Source organism: Haemorhous mexicanus, chromosome 12 (assembly GCF_027477595.1).
Source record: "Haemorhous mexicanus isolate bHaeMex1 chromosome 12, bHaeMex1.pri, whole genome shotgun sequence".
NCBI classification, from domain to species: Eukaryota; Metazoa; Chordata; class Aves; order Passeriformes; family Fringillidae; genus Haemorhous; species Haemorhous mexicanus.
The window spans coordinates 20,591,319-20,617,427 of record NC_082352.1 but is presented as its reverse complement, the minus strand read 5'-3'; the positions used below and the strand labels follow the sequence as shown (position 1 = coordinate 20,617,427).

General features: G+C 58.7%; 1 protein-coding gene across 7 annotated transcripts; it reads left to right on the top strand.

Annotated features, from left to right (window-relative positions):
• The first annotated feature begins 760 nt into the window (after nucleotides 1-760).
• On the top strand, nucleotides 761-24,736 carry KIAA0513 (KIAA0513 ortholog). Of its 7 annotated transcripts, none has more exons than XM_059857485.1 (13): nucleotides 761-870; nucleotides 14,342-14,846; nucleotides 15,494-15,593; nucleotides 16,013-16,086; nucleotides 16,201-16,271; nucleotides 16,750-16,957; nucleotides 17,376-17,416; nucleotides 17,874-17,952; nucleotides 18,398-18,475; nucleotides 19,978-20,007; nucleotides 22,342-22,422; nucleotides 22,682-22,776; nucleotides 22,886-24,736. In XM_059857485.1, the coding sequence occupies exons 2-13, from the start codon at nucleotides 14,485-14,487 to the stop codon at nucleotides 22,933-22,935; spliced, it is 1,269 nt and encodes a 422-aa protein (XP_059713468.1). In that variant the 5' UTR covers nucleotides 761-870; nucleotides 14,342-14,484; the 3' UTR covers nucleotides 22,936-24,736. The 7 variants fall into 7 exon arrangements, with proteins under 7 accessions (XP_059713468.1, XP_059713464.1, XP_059713462.1 ...); XM_059857481.1 differs by lacking the exon at nucleotides 761-870 and adding an exon at nucleotides 1,258-1,749; XM_059857479.1 differs by lacking the exon at nucleotides 761-870 and adding an exon at nucleotides 2,485-2,720.
• Nucleotides 24,737-26,109: the final 1,373 nt, after the last annotated feature.

The following is a 26,109-nucleotide window of genomic DNA, read 5'->3' as shown; positions in this document are numbered from 1 at the left end:
AGGGAGTGTCACCAGTGTGCTGGCAGAAGGACCCGGTGGTCTCTCACCAGCACTGGGTCAGGCCAGCTGGGGCTTTTTCTGTCCCACCCCCCAGCCAGGGACTCAGGATTCATCATTTTCCAGCCTGAAAATGACCAGTGACCCCTAAAATGTCACTGGAGAACCCAGCACAAAGTCTGGCTCTGCCCCTTTGCAGCTGAGCTTTGGGTTATCCCAGAGCCCTGGAATGGTTTGGGTTGGGAGGGACCTCAAAGCTCATCCCATGGCAGGGACACCTCCCCTGTCCAGGCTGCTCCAAGCCCTGTCCTGGGGACACTTCCAGGGATGGAGCAGCCACAGCCAGGGCCTGCCCACCCTGCCAGGGAGCAATTCCCAATTCCCAATATCCCACCCATCCCTGCCCTCTGGCACTGGGAGCCATTCCCTGTGTCCTGTCCCTCCATCCTTGTCCCCAGTCCCTCCCCAGCTCTCCTGGAGCCCCTTCAGGCCCTGCCAGGGCTCTGAGCTCTCCCTGGAGCTTTCTCTGTGAGCCAGGCCAGGGTGATCCTGCAGCTTGGACCTCTGTTTCCCAAAGTCCATCCCTTCCCTGGGAGGGTGGCAGGGGAGGGAAGGGGCTCTGCAGGGCTGGCTCCCCTCCAGCCCCAGGCGGGTGCAGGCAGCAGCTCCCTGTGACAGAGGGGCCAAAAATAGAACCTTTCCCGGGAGAGGAGAGGAATTACACTTCTCTGACACCCTGCAATAGCCTTGGGGCTGCCAACGTGGTGATAAGCAGTTGTTTGCCTGTGCTCTGGAGCAAACGTGATTTATCTCTTCCTTGTTCCAGCCCTGCAGGAAAAACCCAGCGATTTCACTGCTGTGGGACCCCCCCAGGTCTGTATTTGATTATTTTCCTCTCTTGCAGCAGCAGCACCTGGAGATTGGACTGGAATTCCCAGCCCTGGCAGGGCTCAGGATTAAAAGCCAGGAGCAGGAGGTGCAGGGGAGCTCTGCAGGTTTTAGGGAGGGGAGAGCTGAGGGGATTTGATTCCTGAATTAGAGGTGTTTTGGAGGCTGGGGAAGTCAGGGATGGGAGTGCCCATCCTGGCTGCTGCCTCCGGGGCTTTTCCGGGAGGAGGAAACGTTCCCAGCCGCCTGCACAAACAAGAGGCCCCGAGGAGGAAGCACATCAGGCTGGGGGAAATCCTGACCTCCTCCTGCAAAGCTCAGGGCTCCAAGAGAGGATTAAATCCCAGAGAAAACTGGGCTTCCCCCTCCCTCTGCTGCCCTGCCCCCAAACTCCTGGTTCTGGGTGAGGGGGTGCCACTGCCCCGTGCAGGGCATGCTGATGCTGCTTTTGCTGGCAGGAGAAAACCTGGCTGAGACCCTTCCTAAAACACTGATGTTCCATAGGAAGGTGATTTGAGGCGTTTTTTAGCCAGCACCTCCTGGGGGTGATGTCTCACTTGGGTACTCTCAGCAGCAGCCCTGCCCAGGTCCAGCCGAGCTTTTCCCTCCACAAAACTCCTCGAACCCCCTCCTTGGCTCCCACCTTCCCCGGGGCACGGCCGATACAAGCAGAGGCTTTTCCCAGCTCCAGCCCATCTCCAGGAAGCAGGATGACATTAAATCCGAAACAAATTACCTTGTGCATTCGAGCGAGGCTGCTCGGATGCGTTTTCCTCCCCTAACGATGGAGGCAGCGGGAATTGCAGCACCATTAACTCCTCCTTTCGCCTCCTGCGAGTTGTCAGCGCCTCTCCCCCGTGCCTGGTAAGTGCCTCATCCTCTGGCTCCGATGCTCTGCTGCATCCCCGGAATCTTCTGTGCTGGAAGATCTCCCCCAGCAGCCTGGGAATGCAGCAGGGATCCCAGGGAGCTCTGGAAGGGCCACCCCGACCCCGGCATCCCGCAGCTTTTCCTCCTGGTTTGGGACCTTTTGGGGTTCCTGGTGCAGGGTGAGGGGATGGGGCAGCTGCCAGGCTCCACAGCTTTTCCAGCCTGGAGGAAAACCAGCCGTGCTGCCGAAAAACTGCTGCTCAGAGGACAAGAAAGGTTATTAAATGTCAGGGAGAAGTAAAGCTCCATTTCCCCCACTTTCTTCCCTGTTTTCTCCCCCTGGCTGTGCTGTTCGTGCTGCCCTGGGAGATGGGCACTGGGAGCTGCTGCCTCGGGGCATCCCAAGGGTTCTGGATTTGGGATGGGGCATCCCTGGGGTTACTCCTCGGGCATTTCAGGGTCCCAACCACAAGTCAGGAGCCTCCAGGCCCAGCCTGGCTCGAGGACAGATTAAACGTGTTCCCTCCCGGGGCAGGCCCAGCCGAAACCGGTTCGGGTTCCTCTCTGGGCTGTGGGATGCACCCAACGTGTCCCCAGCCCTTGGCCAGGCTCGGGGTGTGGGTGACAGCCCCAGAGGCGGTGACAGCAGCCCTGCTGGCCTCTGCCACACCTCTGCTGCCGGTGCCGTGCCCGGTGGCCCCGGCAGGAGCACCGACAGGTCTTTCCAGTCCCGCCGGAGCCGCCGGGAGCTGCCAGCGGCGGGCGGCACCCGGGGACAGGGAAAAGCAGCGGGCGCATCCCGGCCTCGCCTTGTTTGGCTTTCACTTTGTCACCCGGAGCTGGAATTAATCATTGCCCGGCGGCAGGGGACGGCGGGAGTGTCCCTGTCCCTGTCGCTGTCCCGCAAGGCTGTGCCCGCCCGGGCTGGGCATCGCCGCTGGAAGGAGCAGCCCCAGGGGCAGGAGGTAAAAAGGGGATTTGGGGTTCCCTGGGAGCAGGCTGAGCTGCTGGGAGGGAATATCGGGGGCTGGCCTGCAGCAGAGAGGGGGAGAATGGCAAAAGTTGGGAAATTTGGTGTAGTTTGGAAACTTTTTGCATTATTTTGGGTGGTGAGGAGGGCAAGCCTTAGTGAGCAGAGATCCCAAATTGTGGCATCTCTGCTGCTCCCCCCCAGGGGCTCATCCGTGGCACTGAGTGACACATCCATCCCCTGGACTGTCCCTGCACTGCCTGGCTCCTGCTCTGACAGATGGCTGCGGTGGCAATTGCTGCCTCCAGAGACGAATTTGTGAATTCCTAGCTGGGCTGTTCCCCGGCACGTGGTGGAGCTTTGCACACACTGAGAGCCAGGAGTCACTGCTGGGGCTGGAAGGGAAGTTACAACACACAAGGCACGTCCAGAGAGCCCAGGGGCCTGGCCAGGGAAGCAGCTTGGGAGGGTAAAATCAGAGAATCATGGAATAGTTTGGGTTAGAAGGGACCTCAAAGAGCATCTCGTTCCACCCCTCATCTCAAAAAGAGCTTGGTTTGGGTAAATTTTGGTGTGTGTGTGTGTTAGAAAATAGTCACCTGGGGGTGGCTGGCACTGGCATCCCCATCCCATCCCATCCCATCCCATCCCATCCCATCCCATCCCATCCCATCCCATCCCATCCCATCCCATCCCATCCCATCCCATCCCATCCCATCCCATCTTCCAGGCTTGTTTGGAGGGGAAGCAGAGGGAAAGGAGCTCTGTTCCCACTGCTCCAGCCTGTGCCAGCCTCTCCCCCTGTGCCTCCCTTTATAAACAGGTTTGGCTTTCCTTTCAGGAAAGCTGGAACAGATTTCCTTCTCTGTGTCACCACTTTCCTGCAGGTTCCAGGGAGGCTGAGGGTAATTCTAACACTTCCATCCTCCTGGCTGAGCTGCTCTGCTCTGCCACGGTGTGCTGGCAGGTGTCTGCTGGCCCAGAGCAGCCCACAGGGCACACAGGGGCAGGGTGTTCTCCTCCCTGAAGCCATCAGCAGCACAGGGGTGTGGGGCTGGGACAGCCTGGGGCAAACCCCCAGGGCGGTGTCTCCTCACCTGGGATCCATCCTGGGATGGCCTCGGGAGGGCAGAGCCCTGAGCTGTGGTGGGGAACGTGGCTCTGGCACCTTCTGTGGGAAGAGCACACCAAACTGAGGTGGTGTGGGGCTGGTTTCCTGACCTGGACCCCAGCTGGGATTTGTGGGGGCAGCTGGAGGTCAGAGCAGGGTTTATCTCCTCCTGTTCCTCCCTTGTGTGGGGATAAGGTGGAGAAATCTCAGTTTTAAACTACAAGAACCCAGCAAAGGAGAAGTCCTGGCTGTGTCAGGCTGGCACAGAGGGAGGTTTCCATGCCCAGGTGGCACACAGGGGATGTGGAGCTGGCAGTGCAGCTCCCTGTCCCCAAACACCTCCACACATGAGGAGAAGGAAGCTCTGGTGACTTCATCAGATCTTCACCCAGGACTGAGAAAAGCCCAGGATTTTCCCCACTGTGGAGCAACCAGGGGTGTCCAGTCTGGGAGGGTGCAGCTGAATGCCACAAACAAGATTGGATTAGGAGGGATTTGCAGAGGGTCAGTCTGGAAGAGCAGCTTACTGGGGTTTGGAGCAGCTGTGTCACAACCAGCCGTGGTGTGGCAACGCTCCGTTGCGCTGTGCTGCTCTGGGCTGCTGGGTTGGAGGGCCCAGGGAGCAGCCAGGAGCTCCTGGGCTGGGAGAGAGCCCAGCTCAGCACCAGGAACCGGCATCTTCCTCCTCTTGGGAGGCTGAGCCAAACCTCTGAGCCCTGAGACGCTGGAGGGTGAGTGTGCTTTGGGGCTGGGCTGGTTTCCTGCTGGGGGGCTTCAGAATGCAAATTAATTCATCCTGGTGCTGTGGCTGGGTGCTGTGGAAGCCTCTGGTCCCTGTCCCTCTCCAGGTGCCTTGGCTCTGCTGGCACAGCCCTGCCCAGAGGAGCTGCCCCTCTTTTGGCACAGGGCAGCCTGGCCCTGGTGGGGTCTTACAGGGCCTGGGCTTGGGGTTTTATCAGAGCTTTGGGGGTTTATCAGAGTTCTGGGGTTTTATCAGAGCTTTGGGGTTTTAGCAGAGTTCTGGGGTTTTCAGCAGAGCTTTGGGGTTTTCAGCAGAGCTTTGGGGTTTTCAGCAGAGCTTTGGGGTTTTCTCAGAGCTTTGGGGTTTTATCAGAGCTTTGGGGGTTTTGATCAGAGCTTTGGGGTTTTCTCAGAGTTTTGGGGTTTTCTCAGAGCTTTGGGGGTTTTGATCAGAGCTTTGGGGTTTTCTCAGAGTTTTGGGGTTTTCTCAGAGTTTTGGGGTTTTCTCAGAGCTTTGGGGTTTTGATCAGAGCTGTCATCTCTGTCCTCACAGCAGGATTTGACATCCCAGTGGGAAGTGCAGGGGCAGCTCTGACACCCCTGTGGTGACCAGGGACAGGACCTGAGTGACACAGAGCTGTGCCAGGCAGGTTCAGGGTGGATCTCAGGGAAAGCTCTTCCCCCAGAGGTGCTGGCACTGCCCAGGCTCCCCAGGGGATGGGCACGGCCCCGGGAATGCCAGAGCTCCAGGAGGGTTTGGACACTGCCAGGCACAGGGTGGGGTTGTTGGGGGGTCTGGGCAGGGCTGGATGATCCCTGGGGGTCATTTCCAGCTCAGACATTCTGTGACTCTGGGGTCCTTCTGCCATCAAAGCTCTGGCTCCTTCCTGGGTCTGCCAGCTCCTCCCCTGGCCCTTGGGCCTGACCCTGCTGCTCTGGGCTGTGAGGCAAAAAATTACCCAATGCTTCAGGAACTTCCACAAAATCTGCTTCCCCTGAGTTCTGGGGGTGTCACCCTGGTGGGGACGTCACCCTGTCCCTGATGGGGACATCGCCCTGTCCCTGGTGGGTGTGCCACCCTGTCCCTGGTGGGGGTGTCACCCTGTCCCTGGTGGGGGTGTCACCCTGTCCCTGGTGGGTGTGCCACCCTGTCCCTGGTGGGGGTGTCACCCTGTCCCTGTTGGGGGTGTCACCCTGTGCTGTTGGGGGTGTCACCCTGTCCCTGTTGGGGGTGTCACCCTGTGCTGTTGGGGGTGTCACCCTGTCCCTGTTGGGGGTGTCACCCTGTCCCTGGTGGGGGTGTCACCCTGTGCTGATGGGGACATCGCCCTGTCCCTGTTGGGGGTGTCACCCTGTCCCTGTTGGGGGTGTCACCCTGTCCCTGATGGGTGTGTCACCCTGTGCTGATGGGTGTGTCACCCTGTCCCTGGTGGGGGTGTCACCCTGTGCTGGTGGGTGTGTCACCCTGTCCCTGGTGGGGGTGTCACCCTGTCCCTGTTGGGTGTGTCACCCTGTCCCTGGTGGGGGTGTCACCCTGTGCTCAGCACCCACCCCTGGCAGATGTGACTGTGGCTGTGCAGGATGGGAAGGCAAAGGATGGAAAAGAGGGCACTCGTGGTGTGTGACAGCCACAGGCACCCCCAGAGCCTTTGTCTGCAGGATGGGAGCACGGGGAGGGACACCCATGTCACCAGCAGCTGTCCCTGTGCCAGCTGCAGCTGGGCCCTGCTGCCAGGGGGGCTGTGGGTGTCCCTGGAGCATTCCCAGGAGGGAGCAGGGCAGTGTGGAGGTGCCAGGGGGGCTGTGGGTGTCCCTGGAGCATTCCCAGGAGGGAGCAGGGCAGTGTGGAGGTGCCAGGGGGGCTGTGGGTGTCCCTGGAGCATTCTCAGGAGGGAGCAGGGCAGTGTGGAGGTGCCAGGGGAGCACTGGGAGATGGTTCTGGGCTGGGCACGGAGCTGGGAGGGGGTCACTCTCCCAGGAGGGTGTTTGTGGGGGCACCACCATGGAGAGATTTCCTCTTGGGAAGTCTTGGGTGTCTCCTGAGGGTGCTGGAGGGTGAATAACCCAACCTGAGCCTGGGTTCTGCTGTGGCAGGCAGGGCATGGATGCTCTCCCCTCTCCCTGGGGCCTCTCCTCTCCTTGCTAAGGTGAAGAATTCCCAGGCAGGGCTGTGAGCTCAGGTGGAGGAGGCACAAAACTTCTCAGAGCCATGGGAATTTGGGGTTTGGGTTGGAAGGGACTTTAAAGCTCACTCAGCCTTAAAGCTCACTCCGTTTCAGCCCCTGCCATGGGCAGGAGCACCTTCCACTGTCCCAGGCTGCTCCAAGCCCTATCCAACCTGGCCTGGAACATCTCCAGGTGCCAGGGATGTGTGCACTCCCAGGATTTCCACCTGCCATGCTCCAAACCCAGGTCAAGAGCAGAATAAACAGATAAAACCAGATAAACAAAGACCAGGCATCCACGTGAAAACCCAGCCAAGAACTGGTGAGGGGGAGGCACCAAAACCTTCCCCAGGGTGCCTTGTCAGAACTGGGGAGCTGGGGGGGTTTCCTGCCACTTGCAATTCCTGAAGCCTGCCTTGATTACAACAATCACACTGGGCAGGCAGTCAGGGATGCTCCTGGGTTTCTGCTGAGCTCAAGGGCTGTGTCACAGGCCAGCCGTGGGCTGATGATGATGATGGCTGTGCAGCATCCCATCTGGCTGTGTGGGATGGAGGGGACAATGAGCAGTTTCACGCTAATTGCCATCGTTGGAGCTCTCCTGATGAGGATGCTCCGTGGCAGGAGTGACTCACCCATCTCCCTCACCCCTGCCTGCCTCCAGAGCACTGCAAACCACACAGCTGAGGCTCTGGGGTCTTGTCCAGGGCTGCCCTGGAGCAGCAGAGCTCAGCTTTGGCCAGGCTGTGCCAGGGATGCTGCATTTCCCACCCCAGCACTGTGTCCCTGGGATCTCTGCTGCTCCAGAGGGGGAGGATGAGGCTCTGACTGCTTTTTGCCCTTCCTGGGGACCAGAGTGGGACTGCAGGTCCTGCAGGGGCAGCAGCTCCTGTCTCCTGTCCCTGGGGGAGGCTCTGATGCACAGAAAGGGGCTCTGCTCGGGGTTGGGGTGATGCTGGGGTGGGGAGGATAAGCAGGAGCAGGGATGCCGTGCTGATATGGGGGTTTCCAGCCTAATCCTCAGGGAAACTCCTCTGGGTTAATGCAGGCAGTGCCTGGGTCCTTTGGGAGGGCTGAGGGGCCCTGGCACAGGCTGGCAAGGACAGAGCTGGAGGCCTTGCTGGCCTTCTCTCCAAGCTCGTTTGCTTCTCTCTGTGTCAGAGACTCCCCTTTGGTGAGAGCACCCCAAAGCTGCCCCCCAGGTGTGTAACACCCCCCTCTGGGACATCCCCCCTCCCAGGGGCTCAGCCCTGCCCTGTTCCCCATCTCTTGCCATGAAACCCCTGGAGTTTTCTCCCAAGGCTCAGGGAGAATCCAGAGCCCAGCAGTGCCCTGTGAGGGGGCAGCAATTCCCCCGAGCTTTGCCCCTGTCCTGGCGCTGCTCCCACCCAGTTCCTCCTCCCCACCTGGGGCTTTCCCACCTCTGATCTCACCTGACACCTTTTCCCCCAGAGTGGCTCAGCTGGGGAGGAGCAGGGCAGATAATTCACAGTCCTCAGGGGGCTGAGTGCTGGGAGGCCTGAAAACCACCTAAAGGTGAGGAAAATGCTGAAGAATTACCCTTTGGGGGGGATCCTGCTTAGTTTTGTTTAATATTCCAGATGTCAGGGTGCAGAGGGGCTTGGACAAGGAGTTCTGGGCTGGAGAATCCCCCTTTTATGGGAACTTCACCTTCTTCTGGTTAATATTTGGGATGACTGCATGTGCAGGTAGTTGGGCTGTTTTGGGCTGGAGAATCTCTCTTTAATGGGGACCCCACCTTATTTGAATCAATATTTGGGATATCTGCAAGTGGTGGGACTCGGGCTGGTTGGGACTGGAGAATTTGTCTTTGATGTGACTCATGCATAATTTTGCTGAATGTCCCAGATATCAGGGTGCACAGGGGCTTGGATGGGCTGCTCTGGGCTGGAGAATCCCTCTTTGATGGGGACCCCACCTCGTTCTGGTTAATATTTGGGATATCTGCATGTGCCAGGACGTAGGCTGGTTGAATCCCTCTTTGATGGAAACCCCACCTCATTTTCCTTGATATTTTGGCTACCTGCACGTGCAGGGACTTAAGATGATTTGTCCTCCTTTTGATGGGGACCCCACATCATTTTGGTCAATATTTTGCATATTTGCCCGTGCAGCTACTCTAGGCTGGAGATCTCCCCTCTGACGGGGATCCCGCCTAATTCTTCTTAATATTTCTTAATATAGGGCACACGGGGGCTGGTTTGGGGGGAGGCTGGGGATCCCTCCCCGGCTGGGGATCCCTCCCCGGGTGAAACGCTGGCTGTGTGCCGCGGGAAGGGCTCTGGGGAGCCACCACAGCGTGGCCGGGTGACACCGGGAGCTTTTTCCTCGGCGCTTTCCCGGAGCCGGCGCTGTGCGCGCAGCCGCGCGTGGGCACCGGGAGCGCCGGAGCTCCGCACGGAGGGAGGGAAGGAGGGAAGGAAGGAGGGACAGCAGCGTCCCCGCGTCCCTCCATCGCCTGTTCCCCGGCCTGCCGGCCACCCCCGGGCCGGATGCTGCCGGAACAGCGTCGAGCCGAGGCGCTGCGAGGCTCCCGGCTGCAGGTAAAGGAGGAGGGAGGAGGGAGGATGAGGATGGCGCCGTGACCCCGCCTGGGGACAGGCCTGCGCTCGGCTGGGCTTTAATCCGTCCTCTGTCCCCATATCCCGCTCGGGAGGGGAAACCCCGCTTTTTTTTCCAGCTGGTTGTGGGCTCAGCACATCCCGGGGGATGCAGCCATCCTGCCCCATCCTCCCCGGGCAGGGTCCCCGTGTGCTCCCGGTGTCCCCAGCGCCGGCTGCATCCCGGACCCCCCGCGGGGGCTGGCAGCAGCATTTCCCGTGGGAATGGGGGGTTGGGGGTGGTCGGGGCAGGGACCTCCCCCCCCCCCCCCCCCGGCGTGGGCTTTCCGGGGGGTTCATTTCCAAAACACAGCCCGGTACGGCCCCCGGAAGGAATTTTTGCCAGGTAAAAATGGGAATTGCAGAATAAATAGCTCCGTTTTGGGGCTCCCTGGGGATGTGGCCGCGGCCGAGGGGGTGTGTGGGAGCTGTGCGGCTGGGAAGTGTGAAAGGAGAAACCGCTGCTCGCACAAAAGCCCGGCTTACGCAGCTCTGGTCTATTCAAGAGACGTTTAATTCTCCTCGCAAGCCCAGGCGAATGGGGAGCTGCCATCTGGTGTCTGATGGCAGCGGGGGGAAAGGAAAAGGCTCTCCGGGAAGCAGGGCAAGCTGGGAGCTCGCCGGGCTTCAGATTCCTGGGAAATGGCTCCGGTTTGAGGGCTGGGTGATGGTTTATGAGTGCCCCGTGTGAGCTAAAGCCGGGCTTGGGAAGGAGCAGGACCCACCTGGAAGGCAGCAGCGCCCCAGCACTGGGGCCGGGAGAGGAGGTGATGCTGGGGAAAAGATCCTCTAAACCTACACATATCACACGCCAAAAATCCTCCCTCGTCAGGGACTGGGATCCCGGTGGCGGCTTAGGATGGGCTGGGAGCTGGCTCTGGGAGCTGACTCTGGCATGCACCGAGCGTGTGCGGTCTCTGCCCCGCCTGTGCCAGCCCAGCTGGGCACCGCTCTTAGGTATGCCCCGGCATCCAGGGAAGGATTTTAGGGAGTCGCAGAGCTGTGGGCAGGGCTGCAGCAGGGCTGTGCCTCGGCCAGGGCACAGCCGGAGCCTCCCCGATCAAGCCGGGAGAGCGTCCCGGCCCCGGGAGCAGAGCGGATCTGCGGCGGGGACGGGCCAGCCCAGCCAGGGGGAATTCGGCTCTCCAAAGTGCCAGGATGTGTTTAAACAAGGAGGTTTGTGCGTTTAAAATCCGCGGGGTGCTTGGGAGGGGGGTAAGCGCGGATTTAGGGCGCGTTTGGGGATCTGGCACTCAACGGGTCTGCAGCCCGGAGCCGTGACCCGGCTGCCGGCGTGTTCTCCCCGGGGGAGGGACCCAGGGAACAAGACTGACCAGTTCCCGGGAGCAAACAGGCTGTTCCCTGCCGGCACAGGGAGTTTTCCTTGGCAGGAACTCAGGGTGCCCCTGCAGAGCCCGGCCGGGCTGGCTCCGTGCCCGCGGTGGCACAGCGGGTGCGGGTGCGTGGCTGGGCGGTGTCCCCGGGCAGTGCCAGCACCGGGAGCGGGTGGCACTCCCGTGTCAGACCCGTGCCGGGGCACCGCAAGCCCCCAGGTGGATGGGACGAGGGAGGATTTCCAGCGAGGGCCGCAGCGTGGAGAAGTGCCAGCACCGGGCAGTGGCGCTTTGCCAGCCCCCGAGCAGCGGTGACTCTCTATGCGTGTCCCAAAAATTCCTCCCAGCGTGTCCCCGGGGCTGTCTCCTCTGCAGGGCACCAGCACGTGGGCTGGGAGGAGGCAGCAGCGCTCTGCCCCCTTTCCTGCAAGCTGGGAAGGATTCGTGCCCTGGCACAGCTGGCAGAGAGGAGTGGGATGTGCTGGGATCACCTGTGCTGCAGCACGGGGCACAAACCTGCCCTGGCCGGGGCCAGGTGCTGCCCACGTGAGCATCCCTCGCCCCCGCACAGCAGCGGGATGCAGGCAGCCCCTGGCACGGGTGCAGGCAGCCCTTGGCACGGACACGGTGCCAGGGCTCTCTGCAGAGCTCTGGCTCTGTCCAAAGGAGCAGAGCTGTCCCCTCTGGGCTGCCAAGACGAGCCCTGCAGGAACATCGGTTGTGGCTTTTCCCCTCTCCCGGAGCTGAGTGCCCCCGGGGCTCTCAGAGCTCCTGCACTCCGTGTCTGGGTGCCAGACTGCAGGGATGGGGCCAGGAGGAGGCAGCCAGAGGTTTCTTTGCTTTAATTACAGTTTTTAGTCATCCCTGACAGCTCCAGGCTGGAGCACTGTCTCCGTGCAGGATGCAGTGTGTGGGTTGGAGCAGTGTCACCATGTGGGATGTCACCCGCAGCCTGAGCTGATAACAGGGATTATCTCAGTTTGTCATCCAGCTCTGGGGACAGGCTGGGAGCAGAGGAGAGCTGGGACACAGCTTGGCCAAATCCTGCTCCCCACTGGGATTTCCATTGGATTGGATCTCACTTCCCAGGTGTGAATTCTGAGGCCCCTCAGCAAATCTGACCTCAGCACCTGGTAAAGGCCCTGAGGGGAAACTCCATGCAGGGCTTAGGGATGCTGGGAGATCCAGCCAGGAATGCTGGATTCAAGGGCAGGTCATGGATAAAAGCTGCTTGCACACATGTGCAGCTGTAGGTGAATCATTCACATCTACCTCAGCATTTCTTTTTAGTAAAACCAGGCATTTTCCAAAGTTTCAGGGCACCATGGGCTTCCAGTGGCATTCCCAGCACGGCTTCAGCACATCCATGGATTTTATTCCTGGGCTGGTGTCTCCACTTGTCTGGTTGAGTTTCGTGGTTAAAGCCAGATCTGCTGAATTTCAGGATGATGCTGAAGCTCATAATGTTGTATCATGAGCCTAAAAGTCTCTTTTTATTGCAGAACCCTCATTTACTGTCAGACTGGACCCAGCCAGGCATGGGACCCCCCTGGGCCGTGCCTGGGATGTGCAGCTGTGCTGAGTCCATGAGTGGATGGGGCCAGCTGTGGGACCTGAGGCTCTCCTTTGGAATTTTGGCTACTCCTTCCCTGGATTTGTCCTGCTGGAGCGATGGGGAGTGGGGATGGGGCTGGTTTTGCAGCTGGTTTTGAGTTTGAAGCTCTTCTGGGCTCCGTGCTGAGAACATCTGGGGGAGCCTGGGCACCCCCAGCAGCTGCCAACCCCTTGGGACACCTCTGGTGGCCTTCACTTAAGGGCAGGGCTTACCATGAGCTGGTCAGTGAGGGATTAAATCTTTCCCATCCCCCTGTGAGCTGGGGCTCATGGGCTGAACTCCAGGTCCTCCTTCCCATGTGCCATGGCCTCACCACCCTGATGGGGAAGAATTCCCTCCCGATGTCCCATCCATCCCTGTCCTCTGGCAGTGGAAGCCATTCCCTGTGTCCTGTCACTCCATGCCTCCATCCAAAGTCCCTCTCCAGCTCTCCTGGAGCCTCTTTAGGTACTGGAAGGGGCTCTGAGCTCTCCCTAGAATCTTCTCTCCATCAGTGCCAAAGGGATTTGCAGCTGCTATAGGAGTGGGAAGGGATGGAGGGAGGGATGGAGGGATGGATGGAGGGATGGATGGATGGATGGATGGATGGAGGGATGGAGGTCCCTGCAGCTGGAGGGCTGGTTTGGGATGGGTCACACTGCCAGGGGCACAGAGCCAGGCTGCAGCTGGATCCCCTTGGGAACACTGCCAGCCCCTGCTGTGCTGCAGCCTTGGGCTGCTCCTCTCCCAGGAGCCAAACTCTGCCCAGCCCCTGGAGCTCAGCAGTGTCCCTGCAGCTGCTGGTAGCCAGCTCTAGGTGTGTGCCAGGGGCTGTGTGAGGGAAGCTGGCACAGAAGGCTGCCAGCAGAGGTGGCTGCAGGGGTTCTGCCACCCGAGGTGACTTTTCTCTCTGTCCCTGCTGTCCCTGGGGGACAGTGTCCCAGCCACTCAAGGAACTGTGTTTCTCTCACTGTCCAGTGCCCTAAATGGTCCCTAGAGGGCAGGAGGAGGAGGAGGAGGAGGGGGATGATGCTGCTGAAGAGCAGCTGCTCCTGCAGCCCAGGGGTTGTTTTCCCACTGTGCTGTGCTTGGTGAAACACGTCAGATTTGGTTTCAGCTTGATCTCCTGTTTGCCTGATGAACGGGACATCGGCCCTCGGGGGGATTTTTGCTCTGTGTCCTGGGATTGGTTCCCTGGAAGGCAGCGGGGCTGTGGCAGTGTTGCTGTCATGCTGCCCTGGGTTTGTCACTGTCACCTGTGCTGCTGTCCCTGCTCCTGTCCCACCTGTGCCTGGATGCTGCAGTGTGTGCTGGGTTTCAGACACTAAAATTCGCCCCCTCCTGGGTCAGAAACACCCTCAGTGAGTACAGCAGTGACTGACCCAGGGGCAGCCTCAGGGAGGCCCTGTCTTTGCCTCTTTGCTGCAGCACGGCCCAGGATGGGCACATGCTGGAGCATCCCAGTCCATCCCCATCCCTTTGCAGGACCTTTGCAATCTGGGGTGCCAAACCCCGTCACTGCAGTCCAGAGCTCTGCATCCTCATCCCATTCCAGCTCCTGTGGTGTCCTGCATTCCCTTTCCATTCCCAGCTCAGTGGATGTGTTAAACTCCAGGATGCTCCACCCCGGAGATGATCCCATTTCCCAACGGGGTCAGACAGAGCTGTGAGCAGAGAGAGGCCGGGGACAGGAGGATGTCAGGGCTGCCCTGGAGAGCCACCAGTGTCCTGCCAGCTGCTGGCTCCTGCCAGCCCAGTTTTGCCCATCAGGCCACGAGATGTCACATCCCAAATGTGACATATGGAGCTGAGGCTCTGGCTGTCCCTTTTCTGGGCTGAAGGATGGAAAACCCTCTCGAGCAGTGCTGACAGAATGTGAGCATCCCATGGGATTGCTGATTCACGTGGCTGCTGGAGAGGAGCCAGCTGTGTCTGTCCCTGCATTGTGGACAGCCATTTGGGGACATCGTGGGTGGTGGCCTTGCCCAAGCTCCATGGTGGTGGCTCCCTGGGGTCCTGTCCTCACTTCTGTCCTCCTTGTGTCTTTCAGATGTCCTGTGGTGACCCGTGTCCCCCCAGGAGATCCTGCCTGCCTTAGCCAGCATCCTGCCAGCCATGGCCTCAACAACCCAGTGAGGGACAAAAGGACGAGGAGAGAGTGTGCCCAACACTGCCACATCCCCTGGGAGAGCCATGGAGGCCCCTCTGGATGTGCCTGTCGGGAACCTCATTGACTTTGACAGTGAAACACCCGTCTGTGACCCCTCAGAGCCTGCTCCTCCTGCTGCCCCCAGCGACAGTGGCCACCTGGGGGATGGCAACAGCCTCGTGGGGGACACAGGGGACGTGGCCGCCGAGGAGAGCGATGCCACCGAGTCAGCAGACAGCGAGAATGACATGGGGGACTCTCCCCAGCACTGGGGCGGCCCCCGCCGCTCCTCCTCCAACGAGTCCTTCTCCTCCAGCCAGAGCACGGAGTCGGCGCCGCGGGACGAGGCCGCGGCCGAGCGCCGGGAGTTCATCCGGGGCTACGTGGAGAAGATCTTCACTGGGGGGTGAGCGAGCAGGGCCAGGGACATCCCACGGGATGGGGCTGGATCTGGCTGCTGTCCCACCCCCGGAGCAGCAGTTTGTCCTTCCCCTGCACGGTGCTGGTGCTGACGGGGATGTGGCTTTTGCCTTGCGCTCCTCTCCTGGCCCCATCTTCCACCCCTGGCTTCCCTCCCTTCCCTCCCCATTCCCATGCCAGGGGCTCACTGTCCCCATCCCCTCTCCCCAGTGATGCTCAGGGAAGTGCCAGTGGCTCACACATGCCCAGGGACCCTGTGGCAGCCCCTGGTTGTGCCCCCAGCCCTGCATCCCCCAGCTCTCTGGGACTCTGCGGCTCCGTGTCAGGCTGGATGCAGCAAATGGAGCGTGAGGAGCAGCAACAGGGCTTGGTTTTGCTCTGGGGCTCCCTGCCTGTCTCTGGAGCTCAGTTTCGGCTCACACTGTCCTTGGCTCTTCCCTTCTCCCTCTGCCTGTGCTTTCCCTCCTGCCAGGGAGGGAGAAAAGAGCAGCGCAAGGCGAGGGATGACAAAATGGATGCTCCTCTCCTCCTCTTCCTCTGCCTTCCTCCAGCACCAGGATGCTGATGCCAAGGGGGGGGGTGCAGGTCACATCCTTGGCTTTAATGATGTTTGTTTTTTTTTCCCTGTTGCAGAGAGGATTTGGACCAAGAGGAGAAGGCCAGGTTTGGGGAGCTGTGCAGCAGCGAGGACGGGAAGGGCAGGGAGTGGTTCGCGAGATACGTGAGCGCCCAGGTAAGGGCAGTGCTGGGGAGGCAGCGGGGTCCTGCGTGGGCTCTGCAACAGCCTCGGGTCTGGGGGATTGAGTTTTACCCCAGAGAAGTATTTTTGGAAGGCAGGAACTCAAGGAAAGCAAGGAACCACAGCAGAGGGAGGTACAGGAGCGAATAAATGCATTTTGAGCAGTTAAATACACCCTTGGTGCAACGTGGGAGAGAATTCACTCGTTTTATTTAAAATTAAATCCCACCAGCACTCAGACACATCCTGTTCCCTAAAAAAAAAAAAAAAAAAACCCAAACCCAGACAGACACAACGCTGCCTCTGAGGGGAGTCCCAGCCATGAGTGCTCTTTTTCCCTGCCCGTGGTGGGGGTCCTGGGGGGCTGAGGCTGCTCCTGCTGCTGTGCTGAACCCTGGGCTCTGTCCCTGCAGCGCTGCAACTCCAAGTGTGTCTCAGAGCAGACCTTCTACCGCCTGATGCAGTCCTTCGCCCTCGTGCTCTTTGAGTAAGTTCTGGGGGCCCTCTGGGGCTTGGTGGGAACCCCCAAAAGGCCCTGAGGGCAGAGCTCTGTTGGGCTCCCATCACGGGGTGTGCTCACCGAGTCCTGCCTCTGTGCCAGGTGTCACCAGATGGACGATTTCAGCCCTGCCAAGAACCTCATGACCATGTGTTTCACCTATTACTACATAGGTAAGGGAGCCTGCACCCCTGGGGAGGCTCTGCTGGTGCTGGGGGCTGCTGTGAAATGTGTCCTGTGCATGGGAAAGGTGTTGGAGGGGTGTCTCAGGTGGAAAAGAGCCCAGAATCCATGCAAGCCTGGCAGAACTCCTGCTGGGCTGGTGATGCTGCTTTGTGCTCCCTTCCAGCCAGGAATATTTGTGTGTGACAACGCCCAGGTGATCCCAGCCCCCAGGGTGGGATGTGAACACCCCAGCCCAGGAGCACCCTGGTTTATTGTTTGGTGTGCAATGGCTGCTCCTCCACGGGGGGCTGGATTTTCTATCCAAAATGGGAGTGGGGAGGATAAAAATAAAAACCTCTGGGAAGTGGGATGGGATCTGGGGTGTTTCCATCTCTTGGTGGTGCCTCGTGGAGCTGGAGGCAGGTCCCCAGAGCTGGCAGCACTCAGGGCTGTGGGCCCACTGAGCTCCTGGCACATTTTCCCCAGGGAAACCTCAGGCCCTGCCCCTGGAGGCCAAGGAGAAGCCCACGGGCAGCATCGACTCGTACCTGAAGTCGGCGAACACCTGGCTGGCTGAGAAGAAGGACATTGCAGAGAGGCTGCTGAAAAACACCTCAGCCAGGACAGAGAACGTCAAGGGCTTCTTTGGGGGCCTGGAGACCAAACTGAAGGGTCCTGGCAGCAAAAAGAGCGAGTGGGTACCGCTCCCCTGGGGGGCTGGGCAGGCACCGTGCCATGACCGAGCCAGGGGTGTGTGGCCACCACGGGGCTGCCATGGCCACCAGAGCCTGGTCCCGTGCTTTAGTCACTGTCACCTCGTGGTCTGGGAGTCCTGTTTCCCTTGGCCATTGTCCTAATTCCTCCTGATTTGTCTCAAAACTGAGACAGCCACGGAGTTACGTGGTTCCAAGCTGGTGATCTCCTGCATCATCTCTGTGCTGGGTCTGAGGGGAGGGATGTCACTGTTCCACTGGCTCTTTGTCACCTTTCTGGCCCTGGGGACAGTGGCATGGGATCAGGGGGTCTCTCCAATGAGGTTCCCTCTGCCAGGGGGCCATGGGCTGTTGGGGGAACAGGATTTGTGGAGCTGACATTGATTTCTTGTGCCACAGAGAAGGTGAAGACAAACCAAAGGAGAAGCTGAAGAAGACAGGTGAGTGCAGCCAGCACTGGTGAAACAGGCACGGCCAAGGCACCCCTGGGGAAGGAGAGAGGGGTGGAAATGCTGGAATTCCTTGGGGTTGGGTTTGAAATTCCCATCACAACTCTCGTCCTGAGAGGATCTTGTCCTCAGTGTCACAGGCTCAGAGGTTTGGGCACCCACTGCCTTGAGCTTTGGTGGTGCACCAGTCTGCCCCAGCACCTCTGTGTGCTCCCAGAGCAGCAGCCCAGGCCCTCCAGGATAATCCTGGGACATCCCTGCCTTCATCAGGGCTGACCCCTGCCCTCCAAGGGCACTCAGAGCTCCTCCTCCCATTGCTGTGGATGTGTTTGGTTTGCAATCCACGCCGGCTGCTCAGCCACCAGACTGGGAGGGGACACAAAATCCACCTGTGGCTGGGAAGCTGGGGGTCCCGCAGGGGCTGGTGTGTGACTGTGTGTCCCCACAGTGTCCCTGCAGAGCCCAGAGGAGGAGAAGAAAGGGGAGAAGATCTACCTGTACATGCACCTCAAGCAGCAGCCGATCTGGTAAAGCCCCGGGGCGAGCTGGCTCCTGCCTGGGGAGGGTTTGTCCTGCTGGCCACATGTCCCCAGATGTTCACAAGTGTCCCTTACAGAGCTGGCCTTGGCTTTGGCACGTCCCTTGTGCTAATGAGAGTGCGTTTGCAGCCACCAAAGGGCTGCTCCAGAAATCTGCCAGGTTTGCTTGGCCCACCCTGGCTCTTGGGAGGACTCAGGGACAGGCTGGGTGAGATTGAGGAATCCTGGAGTGGTCTGGGTTGAAAGGGACCTTAAATCCCATCCCTGCCATGGCAGGGACACCTGCCACTGTCCCAGGTTGCTCCAAGTCCTGTCCAACCTGGCCTTGGCCACTTCCAGGGATCCAGGGGCAGCCACAGCTGTTCTGGGCACCCTGTGCTACCTAATTACAAATCCCAATTAGCCTCTCCCAACATTCCCTCCCTCCCTGCAGGCACAACCTCCGCTTCTGGAACGCCGCCTTCTTCGACGCCGTGCACTGTGAGCGCAGGAAGAGGTCCCCCACCACCAGGTAGGACACGTCCCTGTGGGAAAAGGAGACTCTGTGTCCCCTCCAGTCCCCCAGAGAGCTCCTCCCAACAGCCCTGAGCTCGTCCAGCCCTGGGGAGATGCTGTGCTTTCCATCCCCACTGGAATCCTGCCGGGAGCACTGGGCAGCGGGGTGTGCTGGTGAGATCTACAGCCTGGCAGGGCTTTGGCAGCAGGAAGGGTTTCTTGCTTCTTGTGCAGCATTTTTGGGGGAACCAAACCCTAGAGACGTGCCCAGAAATCCCAGCCAGGGCTCAGGCTGCTGGTGCTGAGTTTGCCAGCGGGTCTGGGAGGTGCTTGGTGCAGCCACCAGGGAGGTGTACTGGATGGAGGGGATGTCCCAGCTGTCCCCAGGAGCAGCCAGCAAGGAGAGAAGCTGGGGATGGTGGCACTTCCAGCCCCCAAAATTGGGATAAACCTGCCAGGGAAGGGGCTGCTTGCGCTGGGGGGTGCAGAAGTGGGTGGGACACTCACCAAGCTTGTGCCCATCTCTTGCTGCGCCCGGAGCTGTGTGAGGGCTGCAGCCTCTCCCTCCTCTCCTGGCAGCAGTTTCCCCCTCCCAGCCGGCCCCCCCTGCTCTCTGTGCAGTGCCTGAGGCTCTGAGCTCTCCTTGGAGCCCTCGAGCTGCCCCTTTTCCCCATTCCAGAGCTCTGCCAGCCCCCTCTGTGTCCCCCCAACCCTGAGCTGAGCGCAGCCGCCCTGGCTCACACCCTGGGACGCTGTGCCAGGCTCAGCTCTAGGATCAATCCCTGTCTTCCCCTTTATTGCTTTCCTTTTTTCTCCCAGCAAGCACGGGAAGAGCCTACAGAGCAGCAGTGGAGCCATAACTGCATTTGCCTTGATTAAGCCCCAAATTAGCAGCAGCGAGTGCCTCACAAGGACAGACGCCACCGGCAGCTGCTCCCTGCTCCCAGTGCCTCTCCCAATTAATCTGATGGCTGAGCCTGCCTCGGCTGCAGGAGCAAGCCTGGCTGCCAAAGGAGCTTTTGGGGCTGGAGCCTGGAGAATCCTGAGTGTCTCAGGGGGTTGGGAGCTGGTGGTGACCCCCCCGAGTCCTCTGGAGAGGATGCAGAATCCTTACAGTGAGCTGGGATGCCTGGCTGAGGATTGAAATCCCTGCAGGGAGGATGTGCCTGGGGCTGGGTTTGGAATTCCAGGTCTGTCCTTGGCCATGGCAGATGCCCAGAAGATCCATGAGGATGGGGCTGAGGCCACCTCTGTGATGGGGTGACCAGGACATCTCTGGGGTGGCCGGGCTTTGTCCTTTGCGAGACCTGGGGAGGATTTTTCCTCCTCTGGGTGGGGAGGGCAGGGGAGGGGGGGAAGGAATCAGAACTAAACTCCTCTTTTTCTCTCTCTTTCCTCTCTCTCTGCCTCTAACAACCTTCTTCCATCTCTTCCTCTCTCCGTTCCCCTCCATCCCTCTGTCTTGCATGACCTTTTCACGCGCCACTTTTGTGGGCCCCGTTTCTGCCGCCGCTCCAGAGGGAACACTGGGGAGGAAGAGGAGAAGAGGTGTGTCTGTCCCTGTCCTTCCTTAGTGCCCACAGGCTGGTGCTCCCTTCAGCTCCAGATCCTGCCCTGGGGACGGGGGGGATGTGTTTTGGGGGGCTCTGCAAGGCCCTTTCTGCATGGAGGAGGAGCTGCTGGAGGTTTGAGTGTGAGCATCACCCTCCCCAGGGCCTGAGGGGTTTACACCGGCTCCTCTTTCATGTGGCTCCTAAAAAGGAGCCTGAATGGTTTCAAGCTGTGATATTTCGCTGGGAACATCCCTCTGGGCAGGTTTTGGGCATGAACTGAGTCTCTTTGTGCAGAAAGCATCCCCCTCTCCTGCCCTTCCTGCTCGCTCCTGGCTTCTGCTGCCACTTAGAGGTGCTGGGGATCCTTTGCCAGCTGGAAAAGCTGGTCCTTTTCCATTTTTAATGCACTTTTCTGCTGCCATCCCTTAACAAAATTAAAATTGCAAACGGGGAGGGCTGCATGTCACAATTGGGAGCGTGTCCTTGGGGCCACAAGCTGGGAACGGTCACTGCTCTCTTGGAGTGTGAGATCTGGGGGCAAATCCCTCCAGGTGATGGCATTAGCAAGAGGATGAGGAATTTTGGAAGGCTGGCAATGAATTTTCTGTGTGGCTGAGGAATGTCCTGGCTGAGGGGTGGTGTAGGTATCGCTGCTGGGGTTTGCTGTGCAGGGGGAAACGCTGCTGCTGGAAGAGGAGAGAGTTGATGGGGAGTTCTCAGCACTTCCAGGCACAGCAAGTCTTCCCTGGATACCCCAAAATACAACCCCACAGCCCAGGGGGTTCCTCACCCCTGGGCCTGTCCTGCTGGTGAAGATCAAAGGCTTTGAGTGGAGCCACATGTGGGTTTTCTCCCTTCCCAGGCATGTTACTCTCCAGTAATAAGCCAGAAACATGGCCAGATTTTTTGGGGGGGCACTTTGATAATGTTTTTTCTCCCTTCTTCCTCCCTCCAAATCATAAAAAGGCAGGAAGAAAAGAGTTACAAACATGCCTCTTCTGTAAGTGAGCCAGTGGGGTCTGTGAAGTTTTGCTTCCAGATTTCAAAGCCCCTTAATTCGATTCTTCCCCTCTCCTTTCAGCCTCTACATTTGGCTGTGGGTTTTATTTGCTATCCCAAGCTTTATCTGAGAGAAATTACACCTTCTTTTCTTTAAAAAAATCCCCTGAAACATGTTGTGTGCATTTCCAGAGCCCTGTAAACAATGAGCTGATGGCTGCAGGCTCAGCTCAGCAGCTTTGCACATTTGGGGTGATTTTGTGGGGACTGGCTCCTTTTGGGGGGTCAGCCTGGCTGAGCACCCATCCTCTTCCAGTTCCAGCCACCCTGGGGCTGTGCCAGCCTCTCTGAATTTCGGGTGCCATCCCCTCTATCCCAGTTTCCCCCCAGCACAGCTCCCCCCTCCTGCTCGGTATTCTGGCCAGCTACAAGCATCCCTTCTTCTCCTGGTGTTCTCTTCTTCTTTCTCCTCCATTTTTCTTCTGCCTATCCCTGTTTTTCCTCGCTTCTCCTCCTCTTATCCTTGGCTGTAACCTCACCTGGTTCTTGGGAAGGGGCTGGCTTCACCCTGGAGCTGGAGTTTCCCTGGCATGCATGCACCAAGCCCTGCTGCCACCACCCCGAGTGACACCCCTGTGGCACAGGCTTCATTCCTGGGGTGGGGACTCTGCCCGTGCCTAGAGCTGGTTGCCAACACCCAGAGCTTAGACCCCTCCAGCCCTGAAGGTGCTGCTGGAGCTGCAGGGAGCCCGAGTGGAGCCAGGGCACCCTCAGGGCACCGCTGGCATTTTGGCCCGCGGGGAGGGGTGTGGGAGCTCCCGCCCTGTCCGAGGGGCAGGTACGTTTGGGGAGCACCTTGCTCGGGATTTGGGGACTTGGAGCCTTGCTGCAGATGAGGGACAGCTGCCTGGTGTCCCCGTGTCACCCTCCCAGGCTGGGAGGCTTCAGCAGAGCCCTGCTGGGATGGCCATCCCCGGCTTCCTCCTTGTGCCCATAGTGGCACTGAAGGTGAGCTCTGTGCTGGAGGGATCGATGCTATTTTTAGCTCTTAATCAGGGCCTTTCCAGGCAAAGCCAAAGCTGAGTAAGGTTTTTTCCTGGGGCATCTCTTGCATTGCTCCAGGGCAAGAGCTCTGCAGCTGGATCCATGTTGTGGGCTCATCCAACACCCAGCACCACACCCAGGGGCTCTGGGTGCCTTCCTGTGCTCCAAGGGGCTCTTGGTGCCTTCCTGTCCTCCAGCAACATGGCCCAGGGTGAGAGGAAGCAGGCAGGGGGTCCTGAGGTGACAGTGGTGACAGAGTGGTGCCAGACTGGCTTGTTCCTTGCAGGGAGAAGTGGTGCCACATGACGCAGGAGGAGCGTGACGACAGCCTGCGCTTCAACGAGAACATCACCTTTGGGCAGCTGGGGTGAGTAGGGCACGGGCACCACCCCCCTGGGGACACCTCCCAGCTGTTCCCCCTCTGGGGACATCCCTGATGGTGCAGAGCATCTTTGATGCTTCTCCCTGGGACCTGCTCCTCCCCCTTCTGTTAAATATCCAAAGGGATCGAGCTGAGCATCATCCCAGTGCCTGCTGCAAGGGGCTGTGGAGAGGGAGAGGAAGGTGGGGGCAAGAAGGGGCAGCCTGGCCATTTTCTCACCCAGAGCATCTCTGTCCTCCCTCAGCACCTTCATCCACAACATGCTGGCCTTTGGCCTCAACAAGAAGCTCTGCAGTGACTTCCTGAAGAAGCAGGCGACCATCGGCAACTTGGACGAAGGTAGGGGAGAGCCCGGGGGATGTGCAGCCCCTTTCTGGGATTCTGGGGGATGGAGTGTGGAGGGGATGGTTCAGCAGCCTCGCTGAGCCCTTCTCTCTCTCCTTCCCAGAGCAATACAAGCTGCTCAGTGACCACATCGAGCAGATGGCCACGGAGTAGCCGCCGGGCAGAGGCGGAGAGACGGCGGCCGGACAGGTGGGGAGGGGAGAGGAGCCCACCCCGGGGCTACCTGAGACTGCAGCTGGGCTACCTACAAACCAAACCACACACACGAGCTGCAATAAAACCTGCATGATCGTCCATCAAACTCTAGAGCTGCCCCAGGGCAGCCTGTAGACATAGGAGCCAAACAGCCCCTGCCCTTGCCAGACCCTCCCGCCTCTACTGTCGGAGTAGACAGCCCCGAAAGTGAATTTGGTTAAAAAGCAAGACAGAACACAAGGGCAAAGCAGGAAAAGCGTGGCTGTACAGCCCCCAGGTGCTGTGTCTGCAGCCCCCCCATGATGAGGTCTCTGGTGGTAAATCCAGAGGGATCCAGGGCTGCCTTTCCCTGCTGGAGTCCCCTCGCTGATGCTGGAGCTGCACTGGGATGCAGGAGGTGATGGCAGGGACCACAGCCAGGAGCTGGGGCTGCACCCAGCCACCACTCAGTCAGGGTCTGTGCTGTCTCCAGGGTGTCACCACTGCCTGGGGACGTGGCCAGGGTGGGGCCTCGCTGGGGGCAGAAGTGGGGCTGGCAGAGCGCTGCTGCCACCCTCCCTGGGAGCTGGAGGGAAATCCTTCCCTTGGGAAACCTTCACTGTGCTGCCTGTGTGGGTTTGTACCTCTGGGCAAAGGGACAGCAGTTTGCTCCATATCATTAGCCTGGATCAGTAGGAAAAAAGCCATGGCCTTGGGCAGGATTGCAGGCAGAGGCAGAGGAGCTCTGCTTGACTTGGGAGGAGATGATAAAACCTCGTCCCTCTCCCTGCTGCCCTGTTAGTGTCGGGATGCTGCTGGATTGTGACATTTCCCAAAGCCTCCTGGCATCCTGTGGCAGTAGATCAATGTCCTCCTTCCCCAGGCTGTTCCTCTCTGCCCCCTCCTTTGCTCCAGCTGCTCATCCATCAAACCTGAAACAGCCCTGTCCAAAGGACACCTCCTGTTCTGCTCCAGGGGCAGCAGCTCTGTTTTATCCCTTGGACCTTGGCACAGTGTCTGCAGAGAGGCTGGGGACACAGGGACATCTCTGGGGACACAGGGACATCTCTGGGGACATGGGGACATTGCTGCTCCCCTCTGCAAGGAGCAGCCCACAGGGGCAGAAACCCCCAGCCCTGCACAGCCAAGGGTCCAACAGTCTCAGCCCAAGAAAATCATCCTGAAACACGAGTCCAGGTTTCAATCAATCCATTTTCCCTGTGCTGCTGTATTCCCATAGGAAATAGCATAAAAGGATAATTTTTCCATGTAGCTCTTGGCTTCTGGTGTCATTTTCAAGCATCAAAGTGATGCTTTTACCTAAGCTGGGCTTCCCTTGCTGTTGGGGATGGGATCCGTGCTGGGTCTCGTAGGAAGGACAAATCCAGCACCAATTTTTCCTTGGCCATTCCCAAACCTGGGCAGAGTCACTGGAGAAGGGTTTTTGTTGGGGTCAGGGGCTCATCCCAAAAAAACCCTTCCTGCTGGATAAAATGTGCTGCACCATGAGCAACTCAGCATCCTGGAGCATCCCATCCCTGTCTCTGTCTCCACTCAGGTCTTTCCCAAATCCTCCTTCATTTCTTTATTATTATTATTTTTTTTCCAACATGAAAAGAAATGTTCAGTGCTGAAGTATATATATTATTTGCATGTGTATTTTTCTATAAAAACAACTAAAATCCAATAAAAAATAGCCATAAACCCTCATTGACTGGGGCTGTGTGAAGGATGGGATTTGTGTGAGAGAGAGATTGGAATAAATTATCTTAGAAATGAATATTTTCTCTCAATTGTTGTTGTGTTTTTTAAGCAGATGGATTTTCTCCACATTGTTCGACCTCACTGGTCCCTGGTGCCTCCACCAGCTTCTCCCTTTTGATAATCTATTTTTTAATAGAGAAAAATTGTTGTACCTTTTACAGAGATATTCACATTTGCCCCGGAGCCAGAGAGGCACTTGAAGGAGATTTCATTTTTATTTTCTTTTCCCTTGTGCTTTCCATCTCTGCCAGCGGCCTCGGAGCTGATGGCAGAGCTGGGATCCTGCTCTGGCCTCGGGACATTTGATTTCAGTGTATTTAAAAATCAATTACTCAGTATTATCTTATTAAAAGAAAAGAGGTTCCCTTAGGTTAGCAGGCTGGGAATGTCACATTCCACCCAGGATTCAGAGTCCACGTCCCCTCAGGTCTCTGTGTGGCCAAGCTGAGCCTGTTCCTTGTCCTGCAGGACTGGTTTCTCTCTTGCTAGCCCAACATCTCTCTTGGTAGCCACACTTCTCTGAGGAAGGAGCTTTCCCTGGTCCTCGTTTTTATTGAATTCCCCCCCATGCAGGAGGGAAACCCACCAGCCCCAAAGCTTGGATGTTTTCCCTGGTGTTTTCCCTGGGTGTGGACTGCTCAGCTGTGGAAAACAAAGAGCCTGGGATCAGTTTTGTTCCCTCCACCTGCTGAATTCCTTATCAGCCGGCTGTGCCTGATAAGTTTGTGTGTATAGGAAGGGAGGGGCTTATTCCTGAGGTATTTGCCCAGCTCCAGGTGCCCTTTGCAGCAGGTGCCCCCTGGCACTTCCCTTTTCCTGGTTTTTCTGGCTGGGTGCTCAGAATTGTTTTGTGAGGCTGCAGGGGCACTTTAGGAAGTGGGGACGAGATTTGGGGCTGCTTAATCCCAGCCTGGGAGGGTGTGAGATCCATGACCAGTTACCCTGGAGCTGGGAGATCTCCTGAGCTCCAGGAAGTGCCAAGGGACAGTGTCTCTGTCCTGCTTGGGAAGTGCCAAGGGACAGCGTCCCTGTCCTGATCCTCAGGTGGTGGCCATTGAGCCAATTTAGTCATTACTGCTAAAAAGTTAAAAAGTGGTGTCACCACACCCAGGAGGGTCATTAACGCAGCTGGAAGCAGCCTCGGTTTAAATCCCTGCGGGTGGGCCAGGGCAGGTGGAGACTGCAGGAGGAGCCCTGGAGAAGGTACTGGATGTCACAGGCACAGCCTGTCCCCTGTCCCCCTTCCCTGCCCGGTGTTAATTACACCATGCAGCAGCTTTAGGAAAGCTGATCCAGCTCCGGGGTGATTCCAGCCATCCATTAAAGCCAGGGTCAGCCCAGAGGCTGCTGCAGCTCTGCTCCTTCAAGGCTGAGCACAGCCAGCAGCTC

What these genes read in the sequence shown, in the direction of transcription:
- KIAA0513 (XM_059857485.1), top strand. Translation starts at nt 14,485, where the DNA reads ATGGAGGCCCCTCTGGATGTGCCTGTCGGGAACCTCATTGACTTTGAC. An exon ending in TTTCACCTATTACTACATAG is followed by an intron (nt 16,272 to 16,749) that starts GTAAGGGAGCCT and finishes CATTTTCCCCAG; the next exon opens with GGAAACCTCAGGCCCTGCCC. An exon ending in CATCGGCAACTTGGACGAAG is followed by an intron (nt 22,777 to 22,885) that starts GTAGGGGAGAGC and finishes TCTCCTTCCCAG; the next exon opens with AGCAATACAAGCTGCTCAGT.